This window comes from Pongo abelii, chromosome 3, assembly GCF_028885655.2.
Source record: "Pongo abelii isolate AG06213 chromosome 3, NHGRI_mPonAbe1-v2.0_pri, whole genome shotgun sequence".
Lineage (NCBI taxonomy): Eukaryota > Metazoa > Chordata > Mammalia > Primates > Hominidae > Pongo > Pongo abelii.
The window spans coordinates 46,448,916-46,475,721 of NC_071988.2; the positions used below are offsets into that span (position 1 = coordinate 46,448,916).

The window sequence follows — 26,806 nt, forward strand, 5'->3', positions numbered from 1 at the left end:
AGCTCTACATTCAGACAGAGCCAAATTAATTTCAATATTAGGTTTACCATTTTCTATCTGTGTTATATTGAATATATCACCTAACAACTGCAAACCTCAGTTCCTTCATCTGTAAAATCGTTATTGTGAGCTTGAAATTGAGTGATACACATAAAGCACATTATATACTACCTGAGACAATTAATGTTAGCCATCTCATTATATCACTGATTTTTTTCATAAGATACAGTGTGCATATAGTAATGCATAATTTGTGGCTGGACAAGAACTACACATACGATTGAAGTGATTTTTAAAAATATCATTTCATTAAGAAAGCTTTATTTTTTGTTCTATAGTTGTTTATTTTTCAAATTATTCTATTAATCCAAATCACCTGCATCCATGAGAGAGTAGGTACTCTAAGAAATAGTTAAGAATGTGAAAGGAAAGAACCGCAAGAATGAGACTCAACTCAAATAAGAACAGGGACAAATGCAGCGTCAAGGTAATAATGAGCAGAAACAGAACAGCTGGTTTGCCTTCTGACGCCCAAAGACGTACTCAAGCTACCCATAGATGCTTTTAGATTCCACCAATTGGCCTTTTCTCCTTGCTTCATGAATATTCCATGAACTATCCCAATTCCCAAAGAACCGAAATGATCACCATAAGCCTGTGCCAGGTTATCAACAACAGTCCATAGGTCACATATAGCGACAGTGAATCAAACTACCAGTGAGTTACCCAAAGGTCTACTGAAATACCAAATGTCATGTAGACTCTAAAGACAATTCAAAGTGAGGAGTTCAAACACATTTTAAGCAAAGGCGGTATCATTTGAATAAGTAAATAGCTTTACAAGTTGGAACACGTATTTGAATAAGCAAATTTCAGCTTCCTGATTGAAATCTCTACTGAAATTTAAAACTTATAATTCTTAGAATAAATATTTCTTTCTAGTTATACGTTGTAACATTTTGCTCTTAACATACTTTTTCCTTCTTGATTTCTTTCTTCTTATTTCTCTTTCTCTCTCTGTCCTTTAATTTTGATGTGTTCTTAATCTTTAAAGTTGTACTTGGTACTGAAGTCATTCGATGACAAGTGATACTGTAAAATCCGCTGCACTCTGGCAGGGATATAGAATCAGGAGGATGGGTGGGCCAACCCATTAATCACTGTCTTTAGACCACAGATAGTCTTCAAGTAAGCCACTGTGGAGATCTAAATCATTACACATACATAGTCACACATTGTAGAGGATATGAAGCATATAATGCATATTTTGACTACATTTATTTTAAAGTCTTTCCCAGTGCTTAAATGGTATAATCCTATGTCCTTCACAACCAAATTTGATCTTCTTGACCTTGGATGTGCCATTTGCACACAGCATGTGGATCATGCTGAAAAAGGAGTTACTAAATCAGAATGAACTTAGCCAATGGAATGAGCTCAACCAACCATTTACTGTAATGAGAATTGCTGTAGTCAGGAAATATGTTTCAGGGAGCCCATGGAAGATTATCAATTCTCTTCCCATCTTTGGAAATTCAGCAGAATGGTTTTATTCTGATTAAGTAGTACTTTGAAGTGTTTAGAATATTCCATGATAGCACTAGTACAATGAGTCTCACCACTTTGCAAAAAAAAAAAAAAAAATGAAAATAAAACTATATCAACTCACTATAACACAAAAATTATATATGTGTGTGTGTGTGTGTGTGTGTGTGTGAGTGTGTCTCCAAAACTGGAATACTTGGACCTACAGCAATCCTGGCATTGAGGAGTTTTAGTAGCTACATGAGACAGTCAGTATATTTTATAATTTCAACATTATTAGAAAATCACAAATTGAAATACATTGTTTTAAAACTTAAAGTTAACTACTAGTGATATACAAATATGAAATAACTTCCAAAATACATAAAGAAAGAAAGAATAATGAAAATTTTAGTGATAAAAATATAATAGCAAAATTAATATTAAGAAATATAAAAATTAAAAGTACTAAAATCAGACGAAATAGAATTTAAGGAAAAGACATTATATGGGAATAAACAATAAGTTTATTTTATTATTAGATGCCTGGAGTGACATAGAAATAAAGCAGTTATGTGTCGTTACATGTTGAATATCATAGCATTAAAATGTATAAAATTAAAATAAAATGCAAAAAAATTAACATGATCTCATAATATCAGTGGGAGAATTTTTCAAATATTTCTTGGTATTTGAAAAATCAAGATAATATAAGGTTATATGTTAAACAGCTGAAATCATATTTTAAGTAAAATTGTTTAAATAATTAAAAATTAACTTTTTTCAATTTGGATTCAAACATTTATAAGTTTTTAGCATAGCTCAGGGCACAGTAAAAAATCTGTAACATTCAAATCTGTATAGGTAATATTTCTGATCATATGCAATACTATTAAAAATTAACAATGAAGTTTTCAAAAATCCCATTTGAAAATATTAATATTATCTCCAAATAATTCTTAGTTCACAGATAAAAGTAGCAACATAATTATAGAATATTTAGCAAATAATTATAATAATATTACATATCTAAAGGTATGAATTATGGCCAAAGCTGTTTGCAAAGGAAATCTTATGGCAATAAGAAAAATTTATTATTAAATAAGACACAGTGAAAATAAGCTAATAAGAGGCGAACTCAAGGAGCTAGAAAAGGAGTAACAAAACTAACTTGCAGAAAGATGGAACTCAAATACAATCATGACTCAATAATTAGAAAATAGAAACAATGAAATAAATAAATAAATTCAAGACTCAAGTTTTTGAAAGGTTCCATGAAGAGAATCTTCTATCATGGCTTCAATACAACAAGGCAAAGCAAAATAAAAGAGCAAGTACAGAGGGTATAAATTTACCTATGGGGAATGGGAAAGAAAATAAAACTGCATACTCAATCAGTACTTTTTAAACTAATAAATAGTATGTAAAATTCATTTTGATGATTTTCAAAATCATGATGAAATTGACTCATTTAAAGGAAAATATAAACTATCTAAACTTACTTAGTGGAAAGATATTAATTTTTCACCTGCACACATGCCATTCTTAAAGGGCCCAGTGCCCTGTAGGAGAGAGCTATAAATTGCAGGATGCTGACCAGTTAATCCCTGCCAGAGTGAACGCCTAACCTAATTTCTTCAGCTGGCATCTCTCTGAGAACAGAATCCCATCCTCCTCATCCTCCTCCCGCACTTCCTGTCCCCTTTAGTGCTCTACTATTATCATAGCCCTATCACCATCTAACACATCACCTGTTTTGTTATTTATGTTTTTTAGTATTGTCTGCCTCCTCTCCCTTGCCCCACACAAGTAAATGTAAGCTCCACCTGGGAGGACATTTGTTTTTTGGTACACTATCGACTCACAGACTCTAAACAGGAAATCTGGCACAAAGTTGGCACAAATGTATATTTGTTGAATGAGTGAATAAATCAATTAATGAATGAATAAGGAACCGATCTGTTATCTATAGAGAAATAAAGTTGATGATTTATATATGTGTTGATTTGGGTATATGCAAACCAAGGGAGTCTTAGACTACCATTTGCAGCAAATACCATAGACTGTGTTTAAGTGACCACAGGCATTTCTCTGCTGGTTCAAAAAAGAGGCTGAGTAGAGTGATAGTGAGAGAGAAAGAGAGAGAAGGAGATAGGCGAGTAGCAGAGGAAGAAGAGGAAGAAGAGTAAAGAGAGCGAGAGGGGCGCTGCTTGTTTGCTTCTATGTTTTTATGAAGATCTGACTATTTTTGTACAGTTGGACTCCATGAAGAAAAAGATACTTTTTACTTCTTTGTTTGTTTGTTTTAAATCACAGACTCACTGATGTGTCAAATGTAAAATACAATAGCTCTTATTGGGCTTTCCACATCTTCTTAGATCTATCACTTTAGGTAGAGAATTCCTAATTTTGACTGTACATTTACTACAACTATCTATCTTCTTGCCTATTGGTTTTGTTTTCTTCTTTAATACACAGGCACAGGCCCCACCCTGCCCCATGGGGTAGTTCTAATGTGTGGCCATGTTAAGAGCTGCGGCTTTAAAGACGCCACAAAAAAACTATTAGAACGGATAAACAAATTCAGTAAAGTTGCAGGATACAAAATTAATATACAAAAATCAGTAGCATTTTTGTATGTGAATAGTTAACAATCTGAAAAAGGAATAAAAAAGTAATCCTATTTACAATAGCCACATAAAAAATTAAATACCTAGGAATTAACTTTAGCAAAAAAATGAAAGACATCTACAATGAAAATTAGAAAACACTGATGAAAGAAATTGAAGAGGACACCAAAAAATGGAAAAATACTTTATGTTCATGGATTGAAAGAATCAATATTAATAAAATTTCCATACTACCAAAAGCAATCTACAGGTTCAGTGCAATCACTATCAAAATACCAAAGATATTCTTCACAGAAATAGCAAAAACAATCCTACAATGTACATGGAACCACAAAAGACCCAAAATAGCCAAAGATATCCTAAGCACAAAGAATGAAGCTGAAGGAATCACATTACCTGATTTCAAATTATACTCCAAACCTATAATAATCAAAACAACATGGTACTGGCACAAAAACAGACACATAGATCAATGAAACAGAATAGAGAACCCAGAAAAAAATCCACACACCTAAGCAAACCCATTTTCAACACAGGTGCCAAGAATATACACTGGGAAAAAGCCAGTCCCTTCAATAAATGGTGCTGAGAAAACTGTATTATTCATATGTGGAAGAATGAAAATAGACCTCTATCTGTGCCATATACAAGAATCAAACCAAAATGAATTAAGACTACCTCAAACCATTAAACTACTACAAGAAAACATTGAGGGAAATCTCTAGGACATTTGTCTGGGCAAAAATTTCTTGAGTAATACCTTAGAAGCATGGCAACCAAAACCACAATGGACAGAAGGCATCACATCAAGTTAAAAAGCTTCTGCACAGCAAAGTATACAATCAACAAAGCAAAGCGACAACTCACAGATTGGGAGAAAATATTTGCAAACTACTCATCTGACAAAGGATTAAGAATCAGAATATATAAAGAGGTCAGACAACTGAATAGGAAAAAATCTGATAATCTGATCAAAAATGGGCAAAAATTTGAATAGATAATAAGGTTTGGCTGTGTTCTCAGCCAAATCTCAACTTGAATTGTATCTCCCAGAATTCCCACGTGTTGTAGGAGGGACCCAGGGGGAAGTAATTGAATCATGGGGGACAGTCTTTCCTGTGCTATTCTTGTGATAGTGCATGTCTTACCAGATCTGATGGGCTTATCAGGGGTTTCTGCTTTTGCTTCTTCCTCATTTTTCTCTTACCATAACCATGTAAGAAGTGCCGTCCACCTCCCACCATGATTCTGAGGCCTCCCCAGCCATATGAGACTGTAAGTCCAATTAAACCTCTTTTTGTTCCCAGTTTCGGGTATGTCATTATCAGCAGTGTGAAAATGGACTAATACGACTGACATTTCTCAAAAGAAGACATGGAAATTGTAAACAGATATATGTAAAGGTGCTCAACATCACTGATGGTCAGAGAAATGCAAATCAAAACTACAATGATGCATCGTCTCACCCCAGGTAAAATAACTTATATCCAAAAGGCAGGCAATAGCAAATACTGGAGATAAATTAGTACAACCACTATGGAGAACAGTTGGAGGGTCCTCAAAAAACTAAAAATAAAGCTACCATGATTCAGCAATTCTACTACTGGGTGTATACCCAAAAGAAAGGAAATCAGTATATCAGAGAGACATCTGCACTCCTATGTTTGTTTCAGATCTGTCTACAATAGCTAAGATTTGGAAGCAACCTAAGTGTCTATAAACTGATAAATGATTTGAGAAAATGTGGTACGTATATACAGTGAATGACTATTCAGCCATAAAAAAGAATGAGATCCAGTCATTTGCTACAACATGGATGGAAATGGAGATCATCACGTTAAGTGAAATAATCCAGGCACAGAAAGATAAACCTTGCATGTTCTCACTTATTTGTGGGATCTAAAAATCAAAACAATTGAACTCATGAACATAGAGGGTAAAATGATGGTTACCAGAGACTGGGAAGGGTAGCGGGAGTTTGGTGGAGGGAAGAAGGGGTTGATTAATGGGTACAAAGTAATAGAATGAATAAGACCTACTATTTGATAGCACAACAGGGCAACTATAGCCAATAATAACTTAATTGTACATTTTGAAATAACTTAAAGAATGTACCTGGACTGTTTGTAACTCAAACAATGAATGCTTGAAGAAATGGCTACCTCATTTTTCATGATGTGCTTATTTCACATTGCATGCCTGTATCAAAACACCTCATGTACTTCATAAATATATGCATCTATTATGTAGTCACAAAAATTAAACATAAGCAATTTTTGAAGAAACAAAAACTAACTGCTGCTTTGCTTTGCACAATGAACTCTATTAAAATGTTTTTTCAACTCACTTAAAGATGTCCACAGGTTCCTCCTAATAGTATACATGAGATTTTGCCCCTTTCTGTAAAAAAAACCTGTAACTCGGAAAGAAACTTTGAAACAATTAGCTTCGCCTACATCTAGCTCTGTCACAGCTGTTTAATTTTTAAGCTGTTAATCACCAACATAAAGTTTAAGCTCATACAGTTACTTTTATATTTTTCTGGATTTTTAAACGACTTACAAGTTGATACTGGGATTTTTAAGTTCTCAGTTTGTTACCCTGACAAAATAAATTTGACCGAGAAGCTAAAATCTTAAACTGAAGGCGGATTAAGTCAAATACCTGCAGAGGGGCTTCAGGATGCTTCTCTCTCTGCACTGGAGCAGCGGGAACTTCCTGAGGGGGCTTTGATGTCTTCCTTTTGGCTTTTTCCATTTGAATATTGGTGAAATAGTTGACAGCAGCAAACTCGATAAGGGCCGAAAATACAAAAGCAAAGCAGACAGCTATGAACCAATCCATGGCGGTAGCATAGGACACTTTGGGCAAAGAATGGCGTGCACTGATGCTTAGTGTGGTCATGGTGAGGACAGTTGTTATTCCTTCAAAGCAAAAGAGCAGAGAGACAAAACACCTTACCATCATTTGTATTAAAAAGCACCACCACCACCAAAAACCTAGAAAATCATGTGGGATAGGGTTAACAAAACTACAATAACTCAAAGAAAACCATCTTTGATGGAGAATTGGAATCTTAGTGGTTCAATAAAATTAGCACAGGCTTTGGAGTGAGAGAAAGATATGGTTCTAATCCTAGTTTTTCTAATAATTGGCTTAATATGTCTTGCCTTGAGTTTGGAAAATTCTTTGGGCTTTATTTGATACCTACGGACTGGGTTTTCTATAAAGGTTAAAAGCATGTAACACACCTAGCACACAGTGGGATGATACTGGAAACTGAGTCAACAGACACACACCTATCAGGAAGAGTAACTCACTGAAGCACTGACTCTCATCCAGGAATGGAAAGTGAGCAACACTGGCCTCCTAAATTTGAGCATCAGAATTTCTGGAGTTAAGCATGGCCCACTGCTATTGAGAACCACTGCCAGAAAAGGCATAAATTATACATAGGTCTTTCTTATCTTTAAATATTATCTATTGAATTAAAATACTAAATTTACTAGTTGTGCAGAAGCCTCATTTTTATAAAACAATACAGTTATATTACTGGACGGATAGATTTCCAGAGCAATTTGGCATTATAAATATTGGAACTATACCACCCATCAGTTTACAGCTGGCTGGAAAATATTTGCAAAAAGAACAGAAGTACTTCTCCTCCATCAATAGGCTTCTGAAGCACCACATCCAGGAACGCTTTCTCCTTAGCTTGGAAAAAATGTCAGTTCCCACTCTTAGCAGAAAAATTCTCCTTGCCACTGGTACTGTAGAGTAACACGTTATTTAAGAATGCTAATATTTGGACACTTATCTATTTCTGCATCTGTATATATCTGTCTAATCCATCTTATGCAGTTAAGTCTGGACATTTTTGTGAGGATTTGCTACATCCATTTAAAATGATTCTATATAACGACTAGGATAGCTCCTGAAGTTGACACACAACACATTTGGGGATGGTGATGATGATAATAATAGAACAATGATGTTGAAGGCATTTAAACTGCATATTGTAATCCATGCCAATCCCCAGCTGAAAGGCAAATAATGCATGTTCAACCAAAGAAATAATGAGTCCAATGCAATATTAAAGGAATATAGTATTTTGATTTGGAGAAAATAATACTGTCTCCTCAATTCAGAATTTTGTTGTATTCTGCCTACTACTGTTCCTTAACTGACATAGGTGTGTAATCCCCGTTTCCACAGCTTTATTAACCATAGTCTTCTTGAGGGCAGACAAGCCTAAGATTGCTTCAGGTTTATAATATGTCACATGGTGCTAGGCACAAGATAAATGCATGGAAATAAAAACTCATTTTTCCAGTTCCTCACCAATCCATTTTCTCTGAAATCCGGTCTCTTCTAAATCTTCAATGCTTAGAACATGAAAAATTGAAGCAACTGTGCAGCACATGAGCTACACATCATTTATAAAGATCTGAGAAACCATACAGAGAAAGAAACTTGAGAATTTGGTTGTATTCCCTTTAAAAAATATTTTGTGACATTATTAGCATTCTTATTAGTCTAAAATAGATTATAAAATGAGTTTATTCAAATATATAAATATCTACATATCTATGAAAATGCCATATTGTGAATTTATTGGATTTTATTTCAGAAAGAGACCTTGGAACATTTAGGCCTTCATTTTGAATCTCAGAAAAGTGGCACCATTCCCATGTTGGCTGTGAGATATATGAATAAACAATAAAATAACTGAAAATTTTTAGCTACGTTTGACGATAGATAAAAATGTTTTTCTTGTTCATAACAATTTAAATTTAATGGGGTATTAAGAATTCAAAAATGTTCTATAACTTTCTCAGATATATAAGCAATATTTTTCCTCTAATGTCATAGAAACAATGCTAAAAGCAGTTAGAATAAAATACGAACAGTGCAGTATAAATAACAATACTACTCAGTACTCAGAAAATTCTACAAAGACCATAGTGTGATAACCAAAAAGGATACTCAAATTCAAATATAAGCAACTTAAGATTCCCTATGTTACTTTGAACTTTTTTTTTTTGTAATAGGACTATTTTTCTTGGTGATCAGAAGTAGTGTTCTTCATCTTCTCCTCTTATCATGTGAATAAATGTCCTTACCAATGTCAAGCAAACAGAATACTAATGCAGTTATTGACCCATAAATTCAATAATTACTTTCCAATTGTTTAGGAGGATAGATCACCAGGTTCAAGAGTTAAGTGGTGATGTGGATTATACTGGTTTAGGTGGAACATTTGATTAAATGAAAACCAGTGGAATAGCAAACAGAAACCAACTCTTCAGAATAAGAATCCATGCTTCCTCTGCATCCAGGAAGACAATTCATCTGTCGTGTATGGCTTATCCGGCATCTACCCTGAACACATTTAAAAGCCATATTTTTTAAAATGTATCCAATTATTGATGCCATTCCCTGCATTTAGCATGCTGAATATGCACCATATTGGCTGGTCCAGAAGCTGAGTGAGGATGTGTAAGAGTAGGCAAAGACTGTACACAAGAGTGAATTTTTGGCTGGCCACTCCTAGAAAATGAAATAGCAATGATTAAGATATGCCAGCTGGCATTTACTTGTGTTTAATGTTTTACTATACTGGAATAATTAGAAAACTTAGAGGCATACAGCTTTGGAGATAGAAGGCCTTTGGAGAGATTTTTAGGACACTCTGCTCCTTTTATTACACTGATTTTTTTTGCTTTGTTTTTACACAGTCTCTAATGATGTCTCTGACCCAACAAATTATCTTCTTATGAGTGAAAAGGGAAATAAGAGTTAGGAAAGAAAAAAATTTGCCCAGAATTAATATTTACCTAAATCTCATATGAAAATAGATTGCTAATTTCCTCCTAAATACTTAAAACTTAACTTTCCTAAGAAAGTACCTTCATAGGCCCTCAATGATAGTCTAATAATTATCAGTCTGACACATCTTAGGTCTTTGAAGACTTAATTACAGACATAATTTGTCTGCTCAACTGAAAACAATATCTTGGCACATGGGCACAAAAGATGGGTAAATTTCAAATGAAAAAAAAAAAAAACACCCTCAAAGTATCTTTAGCACATATCCATATAATCTCACTCAGCAGCTCTGGAATTCTCCACAAGCCCCCACATCCCCACACCTCCTGTGAAGACAGACTGACTGAGTTGTCAAAGTTAGACAGAAATTGTCTTGGGTCCACCAATTACAATTTGATTTTATACAAGTTTCTTAATATGTTTGAGTCATTTTCCTTAACTATAAAAAGAATGACTACCTTGCTGAGTAATTATTAAGGTTAACAATATTTGGCAAATCTGTTTATCATTGGTACTAGTAATACTAATATCCTTACTTCCTGCTACTTCGTCTTCTTAAAATATCTTATTTGGATAGGAAATGTTGGGTGAGTACAGCTGTAATCAATACTAGCCTTCCGCACACCACTAGAAATTTCTATTATTTGGGGACAAGGGAGATGAACAGTAGCTGTCATGTTGTAATCAATCAAGAAATAAATAAAAGGTTATCAAGTCATCACAATAATAATAATATATGGCAGACAGTCACATTAACGTATCAAGTAATAATTCTCAAATGGAGTAGATAGCAACATGGAATGCTATACTAATAAATAACACTTAAATCATATTTACTATGCATGAGGCATTATTTCAAGTGCTTTTCTAAATAAACTCATTTAATCCTTACAGCAGTCCTGTGAGGTAAATGCAATCATTCATCCTGTTTTAACACATGAGGAAGCAGGCGAAGGTAACTTATTGAAGGTCCACAGCTAATAAGTGATAGTCTCTGGGTTAGAGCTTTCTGCCTCCACATTCTGCATTTATGACCCTATCACCTCTTGATTACAGGCATCTATGATGGATCGTTAATTGCTGTTCTACACACTCTTTAGGGTCATTTAAAAATATATATATACAAGAGTTTTTTTTATTTGTAAAATATAATAGAAACTTCTGGGTTTTCTTTTAAATTTTTAATGAGGGTAGCTCCTGAAATATTTGTATTTTTTGTACAAGAAAAATTAAGAGACGTTGGATGCTCAGCTTCAGTAGATACTTCTTTCCTAGTCAGAGTGCTTCAAAAGATGATGTGTAAAGACACAAAATTAGCTTGAGTGTTAAATGAGATAATGAACATCAAGAACTTAGCAGAGGATCCAATAGTACACACTAGAAAGTTATGCTTTCTTTAAAACACTTAAAAGTCAAGGAAACTAAGTCAGAACAAAATCTATCTTCCTTAGATAAGAGAAGTATTGGAGAAAGTAATTAATATGAACTAAGTGGTCCAGATACCCTATATTGAGAACTATACATAACTTTTTAAATCCTCACTAGTCTATGAGGGTGAGATGTATTGTCATAATTCTATGAATGGAGAAAATAAGTGTCAGATTTGGGTTTAAACCTAGACTTGCTGACACCAACAGCTTAGATTTGTTTTTTTCTCTCTTCTGCTTTCAAACTTATTTTTAAGAATTAAAATTTATTCAACACTTTGAGTTGTGCAGTTATTCTTTAATTGAACCCTTATAACTCTTTAAGTTACCATTATACCTCCTCACTGCTTTCCTAAGATCACACCCTCCCTCCACCATTGCCCCCCATATGAGTTTCTCCAGTATACTTCCAATACTTCTTTTTTCTATTTTTTTAATGCATCCTCACACTCCAACACCTTCTTAGAGAAACCTAAGATTAAAGGGAGGATAGTTGTCTTTAGAGTATTTCAGATCCATTGAGGACACTAAGACACCCTAATCAACAGTTCTCGAAAAGGATGGGGAGGTAGGAAGAAAAGTTCCCATTCTATTTAGTTCCTTCGCACCAGCATCTCTTCAGCTATTGTGTGATAAGGGATATTATACCATGGCTGTGATCCTACTAGGTAGAAAATCAAAGAGGAATTGGCACTCTTGTGAGGAATACACCACCATTCCGGAGCAATTCTGATCATTTTCCTCCTTATTCTACTACTGAATGCTTTTGTTACTCACAATGAACAGAGAAAGAATAGAGAAAGACATTAACTAAAATAAATATAATTATAACAAATTTTACTATTTAAAAGCATAACTGACATGTAGAACACATTAACTTATAAAAATTGTAAACTCATATGCTCTGAACTTTATATGGTTTGGAATACTACACAGTATATATGAAGCCACTATAAAAACAAAAAGAAAAAACAATGTTTAGAAAAAAAAAAGAAGTATGTAAATAGATGAGCTTATAAACTAAGCACATAATACCTTCCAATTCAATGCATTTAAACCATTTGCATTTTGTTCCTCTTCATTAAAAGCTAAATTATTCTAAGGCTTTCATATTCATTCAGCCATGACTTTTATTTGTTTTATTTTAAGCTGCCAGTGCATTTCATTTTAACATGGAGATATAATTTTAATTCAATTACACAGCATTATACTAGGAGCCCAAGAATATCACTGAAAGTGAGATTATGTCCAGATTCACATTTGGTCTGTGCCTGTCTGGTTCTCAACAAGGGAAATCTGATGCATGGCCCCAGAGGAAAGGAAGGATGCCCGAATCTCCCCAAGCTTTATTACTTTGTACTGGCTAGATAAAAATGAAAGCCATGTGATTCCTTATTCAGGATAGCCTGATGTATTAGGGTTTAAGATTTTCTTAGAAATATCCCATGAATCATGAATAAAATGTAATGTGAACAAAAACACCCAAGAAATGAATTGCAATTACCAAATACAGTCCTAGCGGGAACTGATTCTTTATTTATCCAGAATGAAACTTGAGAAAGAATCACTGTCATAATGCATGGAATATAGGTCTGAATCATAAAATAACCCATCTTCCGTCTGAGGTGGAAGTAAACCGTCATAACAATATATTCACCTGCCAAGAAAACAGGAGGAAAATGTGTTATCGGTTCTGCAGGCAATTAGTCAATGGCTTCATAAACATATTTCAGACTAACAAACAGGATTCTAAGGAAAGAAATTCTCTTTTGTGCATAGCTACACAAACATCAATAAGTATGTAGTTTCCTAACGAGGGAGAAAATGATATTGAACGTTATTATACAGAAAAACACTTTGTTCCGTGTAATGATTAAGCAATTTAACAAATTGGGCTAAAACTTTTAAAAATTTTCTGTAGTGCTTTCTATTTTGATGGTCTAATATTGCTAAGGCAATTAGCTTTCATTTTCAGCATTTTTTAGAAACAGCATTTAGACCTAACTTCTATGAAAAACCACTAGAAAAAAATAGAAATGCACACAGTTACACATACACAGACACTGACACATACAAACACATTTATGAAAAAAAGTTTAATTTTAGAAAGCAATAAATATACATATCTTATTTATATATAAATATATATAAATTTTGTTCATATATAGATTTCATACACAGTCACAAGCTTAGAGAGAGGCTACCGTAGTTTTAGGAAAGAGGTGAATTTCTAAATGTTCTTTATATGAAGAAAAATATAGACGTTTATAACATACAGGCATATATAACACCCCTGAGTTCAAGCATGCTTTACTGGCATTTAGACAAAAACCTGAAAAACTAATAAGTATAATAAACCATAAGATTTTTGGTAGCTGTTGATAAGTGTTTTTACTGTTACATCTGAAAAGAATACATGAAGAAAGTTATCTAGGAAGCAGTGGCCTTATTCACAAACCGTGAGGACAGCATTCAGAAACCTCACATCCTACCAGATGTGTTCTAAATCCCACTTGCAGACTGGAAAATAAATGTCCTTCCAAAAATATATTTTCCTGGACAGATGAGAGGCAAAGTACCCTGTTAGAAAGCTACTGTATTGTTTCATAATTGATGTGAAGAAGGTTTCCTCAAAATGATAACAGTCATGACAGGTGTCATAAAGATAAAAGTAATGGAAATTTAGGAGAGAGGAGCAGTGCCATTGATTTTATGACAAAGATGGTGTGTGACTTATACAAAGCAGTTTTAATAGAAGAGACAGTGGGCTAAATTCCTTTTTTAAAACAAAGGCTTATGTATTAATTTTATTTATCCATAATAAATTTCCATTTTATCTTATTTAGTTTAATTTTTAACCATTTTTTTGAGGTATGATTGACATACAAAAAGCTGTACATATTTAATGTATACAACTTGATGAATTTCAAGATAAGTATACACTCATTAATCTATCACCACAATCCGTGCCACAAATATATACATCACCCCCAAAAGTTCCCTCCTTCTTATTTATTATCTTCTGTGATAAGAACATTTGAGATCTATTCTCTCAGCAAGTTTTTAAGTAGACAATACAGTACTGTTCACTATATGCACTCTGCTATATGGTGGATATCTAGGATTTATTCACCTTATGTAACAGAAACACTATGCCCTTTGACTAATATCTCCCTGTTTCCTCCTCCCAGAGGCCCCTGACTACCACCATTCCTCTCACTGCCTCTGAGTTTGACTATTTTAGATTCATCATCCCTTCACAACACTGCTTTATCCATTTTTTCTTAAAACAAAAACAAAAAAGAACCTTTGTTACCTCACATCTTTGCTCCAGATGTTAAAACTACCCATTTTCTACTAATGCAATCTTAGCATTTTATCTCGCAGTCAACACCTTTTAAGAACACAAACTCAGAAGTCATAAAACTTAGATTTGAATTTGGGTTTTGCCAGTTATTAGCTGTATGGCTTAGGCAAATACATTGTACTTAAACCTTTCTCATGTATAAAATAAATGTTATAGTAGTATCCACTTCATGGGATGGTTATGAGAAAAAATACATGGAAATAATTTAGAAGGGTGCCCATCAGATGGTAATTGCTGAATAAAGTTTAACTATTGCTATGGTCTAAATGCTTGTGGTCCTCAAAGTTCAGATGTTGAAACATAATAGCCAATGTAACAATAGGATATTGGCTTTGGGGTGTTTAAACCATGATGGTGGAGGCTTTATGAATAGAATTAGTGCCTTTATAAAAGAGGCCCCAGTGTGAGCACCCACTCTCTACACCTTTGGGGTGCCCATGTGAGGACTTACTCATAGAAGGTACTATTCTGTGAACAAAGCAATGGGTCTTCATTGAACACTGAATCTGACAGCACCTCATCTTAGACTTGTCAGCCTCCCAAACTGTGAGAAGTAAATTTCTGTTGTTTATGAGACACCCTATTTGTGTTGTTTTGTTACAATGGCCCAAACAAACTAAGATAAGTATTATAAAGAATATTTTTTCTGGTGATATATGTATGTAAGGAACAGTCTTAGAACAAGCAATAATCAGCTAATTTTTCCACTAAATATGTTTAAAACCTAAATTCTATTAATTCTTTCAATTCACATTCCAAAAGAAAAGAGAGACTAAGAATCATAAATAATAAACATCCCCCCTACTCATGTGATAACTTTAATGTATACTCATAATATACTTTGTAATTAAGTTTTAGATTTTTGTTTACTTTCAGAAAATGAGAGAAGGTGGCACCATAAAATTGGGCAAGATAAAAGAAAAGTTTTGGAAAGCCCCACGAAAATCATCAAAAACCAAAACCAGAAACAAAGCAAAGACAAAAAACAAGATCAGACTTCCTACCACATAATTTTGTGAAAATAATTTTAACATATTTGATTACTGGCTTTCATTTCTGAATAAGAAAACCAACTCACTTTTAGCATCTTACTAAATCAGAATTTATTTTAAACTAAAGTAAGATTATAAATATAAAGAAATTATGAGCTATAACTCATGCATGCATCAACTCTATTTCTGGTAAATGTTTGTTGTTCTCCTGAAAAAATTAACTATTTCAATGAAAAAGCCAGGAGAAAACTCTATTGCTAACACCAAGTAGCATATCGGCTTTAATCATTACACATCTCACCCGTAATTGATTTGATGGTTTCACTTGAGACTGTTTGCCCAATCAAATCATATTGAACTAAGCTAGAAGACTCCTTCGGAACTTCAACTGATTTCTCAGGACCTTTTGTCCAGGTATAGATCATCTCACTCTTTGGATAGGCATCTAAAAGAGAGCACAGAATGTGGTTAGAGTCAATGCTCCCTTTTCATCTGCATCAGTGGTCAACACTTAAAAACAGTATTTGTTCAAGAAAGATGGAATAAATGAAAACAATATTCACTATAATTTAGTCACTATAATTTAGTTCACTATAATTTAGTCAAACATGTTTAAGATTTAGAAAACTAGAGATTAAGTAAATACCCTTGCAACTCAACAGTATTTATTTTTTATGCCAAATAATGGAGGAGTAGATATTAAAACTGAAGCATCTAAAATGCTACATATGCATGAATACACTTGGATGTGTGTCCATGTCAGTAGGATAAACAGTTCAAAAGCAGATATATTAAACTCCCAAAACCGTACTTCTAACTCACTTCCAGCGCTTGACCAATACCATCCTAACACAGTTCTGCTATTTAGAAATGCTGCCTGTAATAATACAACAACAAAACCAAACAAATCCTACTGTTAGGAGAGCTCCCCTGGGTTCACCTGTTCCAAACTCTGCCTCTGGGCAATATCCACTGTGTTTGGGGACCATTGTACAGTGACAACTGGCTATGTTGTTTGTAAAGCTGTCCAGGGAATATAATTACACAACCAATTCCACTAACTTTAATTTCTTACAAACAGGACATTTCCCCTTCCATCTTCAACAAATCTTTCCCGGTGGCAATTTAAGCCCATTTTCTATTATTTGGTGCACTGTGCAAATGGAGAACAGCTGCTTGCTTACCAGTCTACCCATAACAGACAGCTTGGCTCACACACAAGTAAGTTCAAAAGAACCAAAATGAATTGGGTGCCAACCTCCCTCCAAACCATACTAAAATGGCTATAGCATGGTAGGTCCTCAATGGAATCATTTAATTCTGTGAAAGGAGTTGACACCTAAGAGCACCTTACGAAACAAACTATGAGGCTTGTGTTGTCATTTTAGCGTCATTCAGTTATATTATTTGTCAGCATTTATTTCCAGAAATATATTCACTCTTCAGTAAACTGTTACAGCCTCTGTATACTATGTTCTTGTCTATGATATTGCAAATTAAGTATCCTTCCTTTGGCTACCCTACCTTGCTAGAATAACCTTTTTCTTTCCTGGTTTTTCTAATTCCTCTGAATTGTAAGCATGGGGGTTTTAAATAGTGTTTTGTTTTGTTTTTTTTTCCTCTTTACCGAGTAATTAAAAATCCTTACCTGCTGAGTATGGTGTGCCTCTCTTTTTAATTCCCAGTCCAAAAACATCAGCTTCCAATGTGCAATTTCTTTATTTTATACAAACCCTGATTGAACACGAACTATGTTCAAGCCCTTCTGAAGAGAGCTTTTTCTGAGAACTAGAGGTTGGGATGCGGGGAGTGAAAAGGACTTCCTCTACATGAGAACTAATTTGGGTAAAATTTGAATGATTACAGCACAAATGGATTTTAATTCTGGCCCCAATGAGATCACCCTGTCTATGTATTTTTCTGCCTTTATCTTCTCTCATTAAATTATTGGTAAGAGACAATATTACTCTCTCTGGCTTCAAGTTAGCCCACTGAATATTGTGATTACTAGGGGTTATAAAAAGAATAGTGACTGCTGATTCTCATTAAGTTAAGCAGTGAGCGATGATAACAGCAGGCAACAGTTTCACAATCAGTGCGACAAAGAATCTGAAGCAATAGTAAAAGCCAGCATCTATTTTTAGTAGATTCTGATTGAATTGAAAATGTGAGGCAGACCTTAGAAAAGGCAATCACATTTTGCTGCCATCTCAGAGAAGACAGCTTAAGGGAAGGAATCTCATATTATTTTCTATCCATTCATCTCATCGTGTTGCCTTCATTTCTACAAAATTTCCCAAACATATCTATTTCACACTTTCTCCTCTAGTACCATCCTAGTCTAAGCCACTGCCATCTTTGCTTGTACTAAAACAACAGCCTCCATTTCTTCTCTGCTGCTTCCACTCCAGCCTCTCTACCACCCATTCTCACAAAAAAAAGCGGAAGTGGAACTGTAAAATGTCAAAGAAAGCTACACTGTTTCGTCAAACCTTCCAAAGGCTTCCCATAGCTTTTAGATAGAATCCAAACTCCTTAATGTGCTGTATAAGGCATTATATTATCTCAGACCACACCCTTACCATGCTTTTGCTATGCTTCAATCACTGTTATGCTAACAGTGCTGCTTCTGTCATTTTAACCTGTACTGTGTCAGGAAGCTCTGAACCTTTTATGGACTTCTTCCAAGTTTGCTATGAAGGACTCTGCTTACAATAGAATATCTATATATCTATCTATGTATCTATCTATCTATCTATCTCAAGTGATATATATTATAATTATATCAATTATATATATATTTATCTATATAATTTGTACTTTCTGTGTAACACTACCAACATGTAAAGTTCAGAGGTCCCTAAATTTCACCACTGATCACCAGCCAATTGTGACTAAGACTACTTAGATTATCTGTATAAATAGGTTTTTGTTTGTTGTGGGGAAAGGAGGTTGTTTTTATTTCTTTGTTATAAAATATTAGTTAATGAAATCTCCAGAAACAAAACCGGACAGTTTTTGTTATGGACCATGACTTAAATGTTGGATTATGAAAAATAAAATACATATGTAAATATTAGCTTGCATGAGGTAATCATAAATTCTAGCAAAACTTTTATTATAACTTACAACTCCCGAATTTCAAAGGGCATGCATGACCATCCATGGGAAAATCCACCAATCTCATGGGACACTCCGCACTTATGGTGAGTCTATGATGAAAAATGCAATTAAATAAAATCAACCCTTTTAAAAAATAATTGTGACTTTAGATTCTAAAATAGGAAGGAAGGGAGGGAAGGAGGAAGGAAGAAGGGAGGGAAGAAAAGAAGGAAGGGAAGGAGGAAGGGAGGGAGGAAGGAAGGAAGAAAGGAAGGGAGGGAGGAAGGAAGAAAGGAAGGAAAGAAGGAAGGAAAGAAACAAAAGAATAAAAAAGGAAGGGAAGAAGTAAAAAAAAGATTACCTCATTGTATATAAAATAGTACCATTTCTCATAATTCTAAAAAGCTTATTTGGAGCTGTCATATTATGTGAGACAGATTTCTTTCCATTCCTGAAGAAAGTATCAGGGGTCCACACTTTCGTTACCATCATATTGTTCAATCTCAAAATTTCAATGGGGCCATCATATTTTAGCCTTTTGTCAATCCATGTCTGTCTGAAGAACACATCCATTGTGTATTCCTAGGACAATTAGTTTGGAACATATTTAAGTTGCAAATGACTACACATAAGTACGTGAAAATAATGCATTAAATTCTGTCCTCTTTCATGCTCATAAAAAAAAAAAGACCATTCCAAATAAAATTAATAGGAGCAGGAATGATCTTGAATCAATGGAGCAAAAAGATTCTCAGCAATTAGAGTACCTTTTATCCATCTTGATGCCTTCATCTTCTATATTCATAAGATAAATAAATTACCACACATACTAATAATTTAATAATAAATTTGCTATAATTTAAGAAAACTGCCAGTACCAGGTAGTTACAATCATGTTTTACTTTAGACCAGATAGCAAAAATCAGTTAATGTGTAAAAATTATCATGCACAATTAATCATGTAATTGTAAGCATTTTAAAGACAAAGTAATATGTGTAAGAGATATTTTATTTTCACAAAGTTTATTAAAATGAGTCAAATAACTCAAGGGTTTCAAATTAGTAGGAGCTTTAGGTCAATGAATAAACTAAAGTAAGTTTTTTGTCATGCAAACTAAACATATTTAATACAAGATAGCACAACTGTATGGATGAATTCTTCCTGACCAGTGCTTGGTATTCTAAGCTCTTGAACATGAGTGAGAAGGAGGCAGAAGGGCTGGGATGGGCAGCAAGCAATTACATCAACATGAAATACTAAATATAATGAAAACTACAAAACAGTGTACACAACTAGTTCATACTGAAACTAATTATCACCTCTAATTTTCTCCTCCTCAATAGTTTCCTAAAGAAAAAATAGCCGAGAGCGGTGGCTCATGCCTGTAATCACAGCACTTTGGGAGACTAAGGTGAGAGGATCACCTGAGGTCAGGAGTTCAAGACCAGCCTGACCAACATGGAGACACCCTATCTCTACTAAAAACACAAAATTAGCTAGGCATGGTGGCACACGCCTGCATTCCCAGCTACTCGGGAGGTTGAGGCAAGGGAATCACTTGAACCTGGAAGGTGGAGGTTGCAGTGAGCAAAGATCCCGCCATTGTACTCCAGCCTGGGCAACAACAGTGAAACTTCATCTCAAAAAAAAAAAAAAAAAAAAAAAGAAAGAAAGAAAAAGAAAGAAAGAAAAGAAAAGTAAAAACAAAAGCAAAAAAGCTACACCCTAGGTTGTGCTATAGGAGCCAGTAATAGGAAAGTTCTTCTCTTTGTTTAGAATGATCCTAAATCAACAAGTACTCAAATGTTACAACTGAAATGCAAATTGAATGAGATTCAATGTCTTACTCTTTATACATTCTTAAGTTTAATTAGGGATTCTTTGGGTGTCTGGCTTTGTGTGATTGACAACGAAATAAATATTAATTGCCCTCTTTTCTACATGTTTTCTTCAAGTCTCAAAAGGTACATTAAACTTCGAAAATACCTACCATTTCAACATCAGAAACAGGTCCAAAGCTGGTGACATATATGTCAGTTTTCACTTCTGTAACAGGACCTAACGGGTATGAAGTAAATAAGTGTGAAAAAACAATTACCAATTTTACAGGCTGGGAAGGTTAGATAATTACCTAGTAAATACAGATATGATATATCATGTTTTTACAAGCATCTTACATTTTCAGTGAGATAATGAATCTCTACAAAACACATGTAGACCAAAGCGCAACAAAACCAGAAAGCAGTGTTTACTTACAGGCAAAAAGAAACCCCAATTACTTACCAGGAACCTTGTTTCTTCAAAGATACATCACCCCTGGGCACTGTTACAACAGGCAATGCAGAGACACAAAAGCTTTTAACCTTTGTGATATTTTATAGTCCATCATCTGATTGGCCTCTATAAAGAAGTGAGCTGTTAAAAAGGGGAAGTGTGGCCACAGGAGCAAAGAAGAGAAAAACCATAACAGCTGTAAGGAATGTATCCTTGGAGAGCTGAGGATACTAGTAAATAATTTTAAAAATGATTCATGTCACCTTTATCAACAAACACACCATCCACCGCTGATTGGGATCAAAGACAAACTTCTCACAAGTAACGGATGCTTACACTCTGCCACCTACTAGCTGTACAATCTTGTGCAAGTGATTTAACTCCTCAATAGTAGCCACCACAACCATCAGGCAAGATTTTGATAGCAATCAAATGAAATTGCTGAAATAAGATGCTCAGCAAAACGACTCTCTCATGAAAGTACTCATTCCATGTGAGGTTCCCTTTGCTTCTGACAGTGGCCACTACTGAGACTCTTTCCTGTATCTAAATAAGACTAGTTCGTAAAGAAGCACATTGGTGTTTTGGCAGAAGAGAAATGTGGGAGCATAATGACAATATGGCTGACACAGATTTTAGACAAGGGAACACAATCTGGGTTTAACACAATCTGAGTTTAGCATGAAGCTTAAAATCAGAAAGTTTGGAGTTCAAATTTGGTTCTAACATCTTCTAGTAATATCATCTTCAAGTCACATCCTCATAGGTAAAGATATTAATGAGTATTAATTCAGATAATACTTGTAAATCATTTGTCCCAGTCTCTAGAACATAATGTGCTCAATAATGACAGTAGTCATTACTATGCATAATACAGCATTCTAATACAACAAAAATGTAAAAATTGTTGCCCCTTGAACATAACTTCCTTAAACAATGGTTTATAGTACTGTATAGCCAGAGGCTAGATATTCCATAACTGGGAAGAATGACATCTGCTACGAAGATGAAATAATCTCTCACTTGGATTCTTGCTTGGGAAATGGGATTTATGCCAAAAAAAAAAAAAGGCAGAGAGAAATTGGTATCACTTAATGCCTTAGTTCTAAAGTTATCTTCATAAAAATGAACCTGAACATTTCTTCTTCTAAAGAATGAAGATTGATCCACACAAAGAAAGATAGCTGGAGGGAGAATGAGAAAATTCTTTATTGAATAAGTATCCTAAGAAAAATAGAGCCTTAGGCAGTATAGTAAGAGAAAAAGTCTGGATCAGGCTTCTCTATCATGAGATTTAATGTTTTCAAGACTACATCTATGGAAAGGAGAAAAGTTAATTAAATTTTTATTTGAATGAAAAATTGGAGACAACAACAGCAAAACATGATAGTAATAAGCTCATTAATGTCAAATTGTTCCAGGAATAGCTAGGTAATCCAGGAAGCAGGTAATGTGTGCTGAACCCTAGAGAATAGCAATTTCACTCAAATAGGTTCAACAGTGAAACAAATCACTGTGTTAGTTTCTTAAGGACAATTGCCAGAGTATTAAAAAGGAGAAACACTATGTCATTGCAAGTCAGGGCAAGCGGTGATAAGTTACTCGAATAATTAAGGTTGGTTATGTCCTGACAACTAGACTATTTGACAAGATTCTTGAGAAATCAAAAGTTACTTTGATGATTGGTTTAGGGAAGTGGTTCTGATATATCTGTTAAAACAGATTGTTGAACTCCACACCCTGATATGCTGATTTAGTACTAGGCATAAGGTGCGGCCTCACAATTTGCATTTCTAACAAGTTCCTAGCTGAGGCTGTTCACTTTACTCTATTTTACAGTGTTCATCTGTTTTCTAGGATAGTATTTACAACACCGTGTGCTATAAAATATTAATATGATAGGTATTTCAGGGGAGTGAGGAGTCTAAAAGAGAAAAGAATTAGGCCAATGATATTTTTCTTTATACATTTATTTTAAAGTGTGTGGGTGTATGCTAACTCTTATAGTTCTATAGTTACAATGATTCCATGATAATAATGAACATTTTCCAATTCTTGTATAACATGCTACTTTCTCAATGATTCTTGAATAATGTTTTGTGTTCAAAATTATAACCTTAGTATTTGTGACATTCATTATTCAGTATTTGCCTTATATGGTCCTATGGATCTTTGAGACTGAGTGAGATCCTAAAAACATTTGATTGGTAAAGGGATTTCCTTCAGACATTCATTCAATTAGTGTTTATTGAATGAGTGCCAGTTGTGTGTTGGGTTCCCTGCTAGGCTCTGATGCTATATTGGTAAACAAGACTCAGGAATTCCCTGCCTCAAAGAGCTAAGGTGCCATTGGGGAAGTCAGAGTATGAATACAGTAGTAAAAAGATAAACTAAATGACAGAATGCTATCATTTCTAAGAGGAAAAATACAGGATGGTAAGAGAGTGAGAGACTGGGAGGGCCATTCCTGATTTGCAGTCATAGCTGCTTCTTCAAAGCAGTGACTTTTAAACTCAAACTTGGAGAATGAGCATGAGCCATTGCAAGAGCTCGGGAAATTGGATTCCAGGCAGAAAGAACTGCAAGAGGACAAGATCAAAGACCGGAAAAGGGCTGGGTGTATTCAAGGACTACAAAGGAGGACAGTGGGGCTGAAGCAAAGCAAGGGAGGGACAGAATGATGAGAAATAAAAACCACAATGATAGAATAAAAACCAGAGTACGGTGGATAGAACACCTAACCCCTGAACTCATATTCTAAAAAGTGGCATCTTTTAAGCAACATACTTATAATATATGCTATGGTGACTGTAGTTAAAACTACAAGGAAAAGAAGTTGTAGATATATCAGTAAAAGATGGGGAGCTACATAGAGTATTGTTATGAGCTAAATTGTATTCCCTCCAAATTCCTATGATGAAGTCCTAATTCTTGGTACCTCAGAATGTGACCATATTTGGAGATAGAATTTTGAAAGAGATACTTAAGTTAAAATGAGGTCACTAGGGCGGGCCCTAATCTAATATCACTGTGACCATATCAGAAGTGTAGATTAGGACACAGACACACACACACACATAGCAGAGACAATGTGAACATGGAGAGAAGATGGCCATCTATAAGCCAAGGAGAGAGGACTTAGAAGAAACCAATTTTGCTTACACTTTGGTATCTCCAGAACTGTGAAAAATTAATTTCCTATTGTTTAAGCCACCCAGTCTGTGGTACTTTGTTATGGCAGCCTCAGAGAACCCAAAATTTAATCGTTTTTCCTATGTTCTTTCCTGGAGCTTTCTTCTTCTGATATTCAGTCTTTCTCTGTCTTCACTTACAGTGAAGTTGTGGTAAGAAGTTTGATTTGTATCCCATAGTCATTGGGAGGCCACTGAGGGTTTGAAGTAAGGGAGTTTATATGATTAGATTATATTTTTTACAAAATTATTCTGGCAATGGTATTGACAACACATTACTGGGAAGCAAAAGTAGAAGGGCTCTTCTAAGAGGCTGCCATATTGGTCGAATTGAGAGTTGGTGATAACAGCTTGGACTAGGGATGTGGCAGTGGGGATGAAGACTGGACAGATCGAGGGACTGGTATGCTCACAGAGTGTGGGCATTTTCCAAAGAACAATAAGCGAAGATACAATAATTACTATTTATTGAAGATGAATTATGTGCCAGGGAGGCTATTAAGTTCTTCCCATATACTATTTCATGTAATCCTCACGACACCCTCCAAAGGTGCTATCCTCATGAGAATGCTATGGATCTGGAAACTGAGTTCACAGAGATTAAATAATGTATGTCAGAGCCGGAATTCTAACCCCCTTGTATTGATCTCCAAAGCATGTGCTAGCTTTACTATACTACATTATATCACCAATAATAAATTATTAATTACTTAAGCAAATGCGGAATTTCATATCTAGAATATAACATGCTATACCTACATTTCCTGCTTTGTTCATTAGTTTCTGAAGTATTTTCTCACAGTGCTTTTCACGCCTTTATTATTATTCTTATTACAGTATACTGCTTGGGTCTTTCTATCTGTAACAGCAAAGGCAAAATCTTAATCCTTTTTGAAGTCCCAAACTAGCACAATGCCTTGCACATATTAGGCATTGAATAACTGTGTTTCATCATGTTCCTAATATCATCCCAGTAGTGATTTAAAAACCCTTAAAAAGGAAAAATTAACAGAATTACTTCCCACAGCAGTTAAACTAAAAATATTTCCCATTTTAAGAAACTGTGTCTTATTTGTATTTGTATCCTCTGGCAGGACCAATCACAGGTTTTAAATGTAATAGGCTTCTGATAAATCAGTTGTCAATGAATAATGGTCACTATGTAATTAAGAATAATTCTTAGAGATACTTCCTCTAATACGACAGTTTAGGATGTTCAAATCAACCTTACTCAGAGTATAATTGCATGGAAACCAGATAATTTTGAGCTTGGAAGGATTTCTTCCCATAATTTGATATGCATTTGTGCAACATTAAAGACATCTTTTATTTTAAAATTCTACTTTGTTGGTAGTAGGAATATATTTTTTATACCTAATGCGGTTGACAGTCTGTAAGGTAAACAAGATGATTCAACAGTTTTTGGGAAAGAAAGAGCCAAGACCAGCAAGATCAAATTCAGGGAAATATTCCCATCTAATTAATGAGTCTAACTTGCTGGGAAAGAGGGAAGGCAATTAACAATGAATCAGATAATTTCCCAGTTTACTTAACTTTAGCAGTACAGATATGGTTAAAGGGTGGAATCATTTTTGAAATTTCATCTCCAATAATGATGTCTAATTTGCTGCCACATCATGAGAAAACCTAGGGTGTTTTGCTGATCTTGAAACTGGTCCATCCTCATTTTCCATATTGCCTCCCCAGCCATGCACTTGAGGAAACATTTCTAATTTTCCAGCCACCTACATCATGCATCCACCATCATCTTACAAAATGCTAGTTACATATCTCCAAAAATGAAGACACTTGAATCAATACAAGGAATCCTAAGGGAAATACATTAAGAAATCTTTTTGCTTGTCATTTACAAAATATACAAATACAAGCCTTCCTGAATACTAAACACAGACAAGAGATATCCACTGATATCACTGAGAAAGCAGAAAACACTATAAAGTTCTAGAAGTTTCTTTCACTTAGAAGACATTAAAGATTAGTGCCTCCCAAGTCATATAATCCATCAATCCTGGTCTACTTTGTAAATAATTACAGCCATCAATTAAATAAGAAAAGTATGAACAACAACAAAAGTAAAATATGGGCAAACAATAAAAACAAGTAATTCACAGAAAGAAAATTATCATAGCCAATAAAGATTGGAAAAGATATTCAACCACATTAAAACATAGTGAGAATCAGAAAAATTCAAATCATTTCACAATAAAATGCCATTTTAAGAAATACCATTTCAAGATATATATATCTTGTGTTAAAGAGGGTATCTGGATCCTGAATGTCATGTTCATTGTAAACTGTAAATGGGAGTTGATTTTGTAAACTCATCATGAAAAATAGTTTGGCATTATCTTGTCAACTCCCACTTACACTAAGATCCAGAAAATCCATTTCTTGATATACATGCAAAAGAAACTCTTGCACATTTACAGCAGGAAATTTGGGCCAGGA

The 26,806-nt window shown here is 34.5% G+C and overlaps 1 protein-coding gene across 3 annotated transcripts in view; it reads right to left on the reverse strand.

The window, feature by feature from the left end:
- GABRA4 (gamma-aminobutyric acid type A receptor subunit alpha4) overlaps window positions 1–26,806 on the reverse strand; it is a 77,861-nt gene that overhangs the window by 42,417 nt on the left and 8,638 nt on the right. For 2 of the 3 annotated variants that reach the window (XM_024245936.3, XM_002814719.4), the window contains exons 3-8: window positions 20,863–20,930; window positions 19,233–19,453; window positions 18,899–18,981; window positions 16,071–16,214; window positions 12,915–13,067; window positions 6,819–7,078 (exon numbers count right to left, since the gene is read on the reverse strand). In XM_024245936.3, coding sequence (XP_024101704.1) covers window positions 6,819–7,078; window positions 12,915–13,067; window positions 16,071–16,214; window positions 18,899–18,981; window positions 19,233–19,453; window positions 20,863–20,930 — 929 coding nt within the window. The remainder of the gene's footprint in view (window positions 1–6,818; window positions 7,079–12,914; window positions 13,068–16,070; window positions 16,215–18,898; window positions 18,982–19,232; window positions 19,454–20,862; window positions 20,931–26,806) is intronic. The other variant, XM_024245937.3, reaches the window with a different exon arrangement.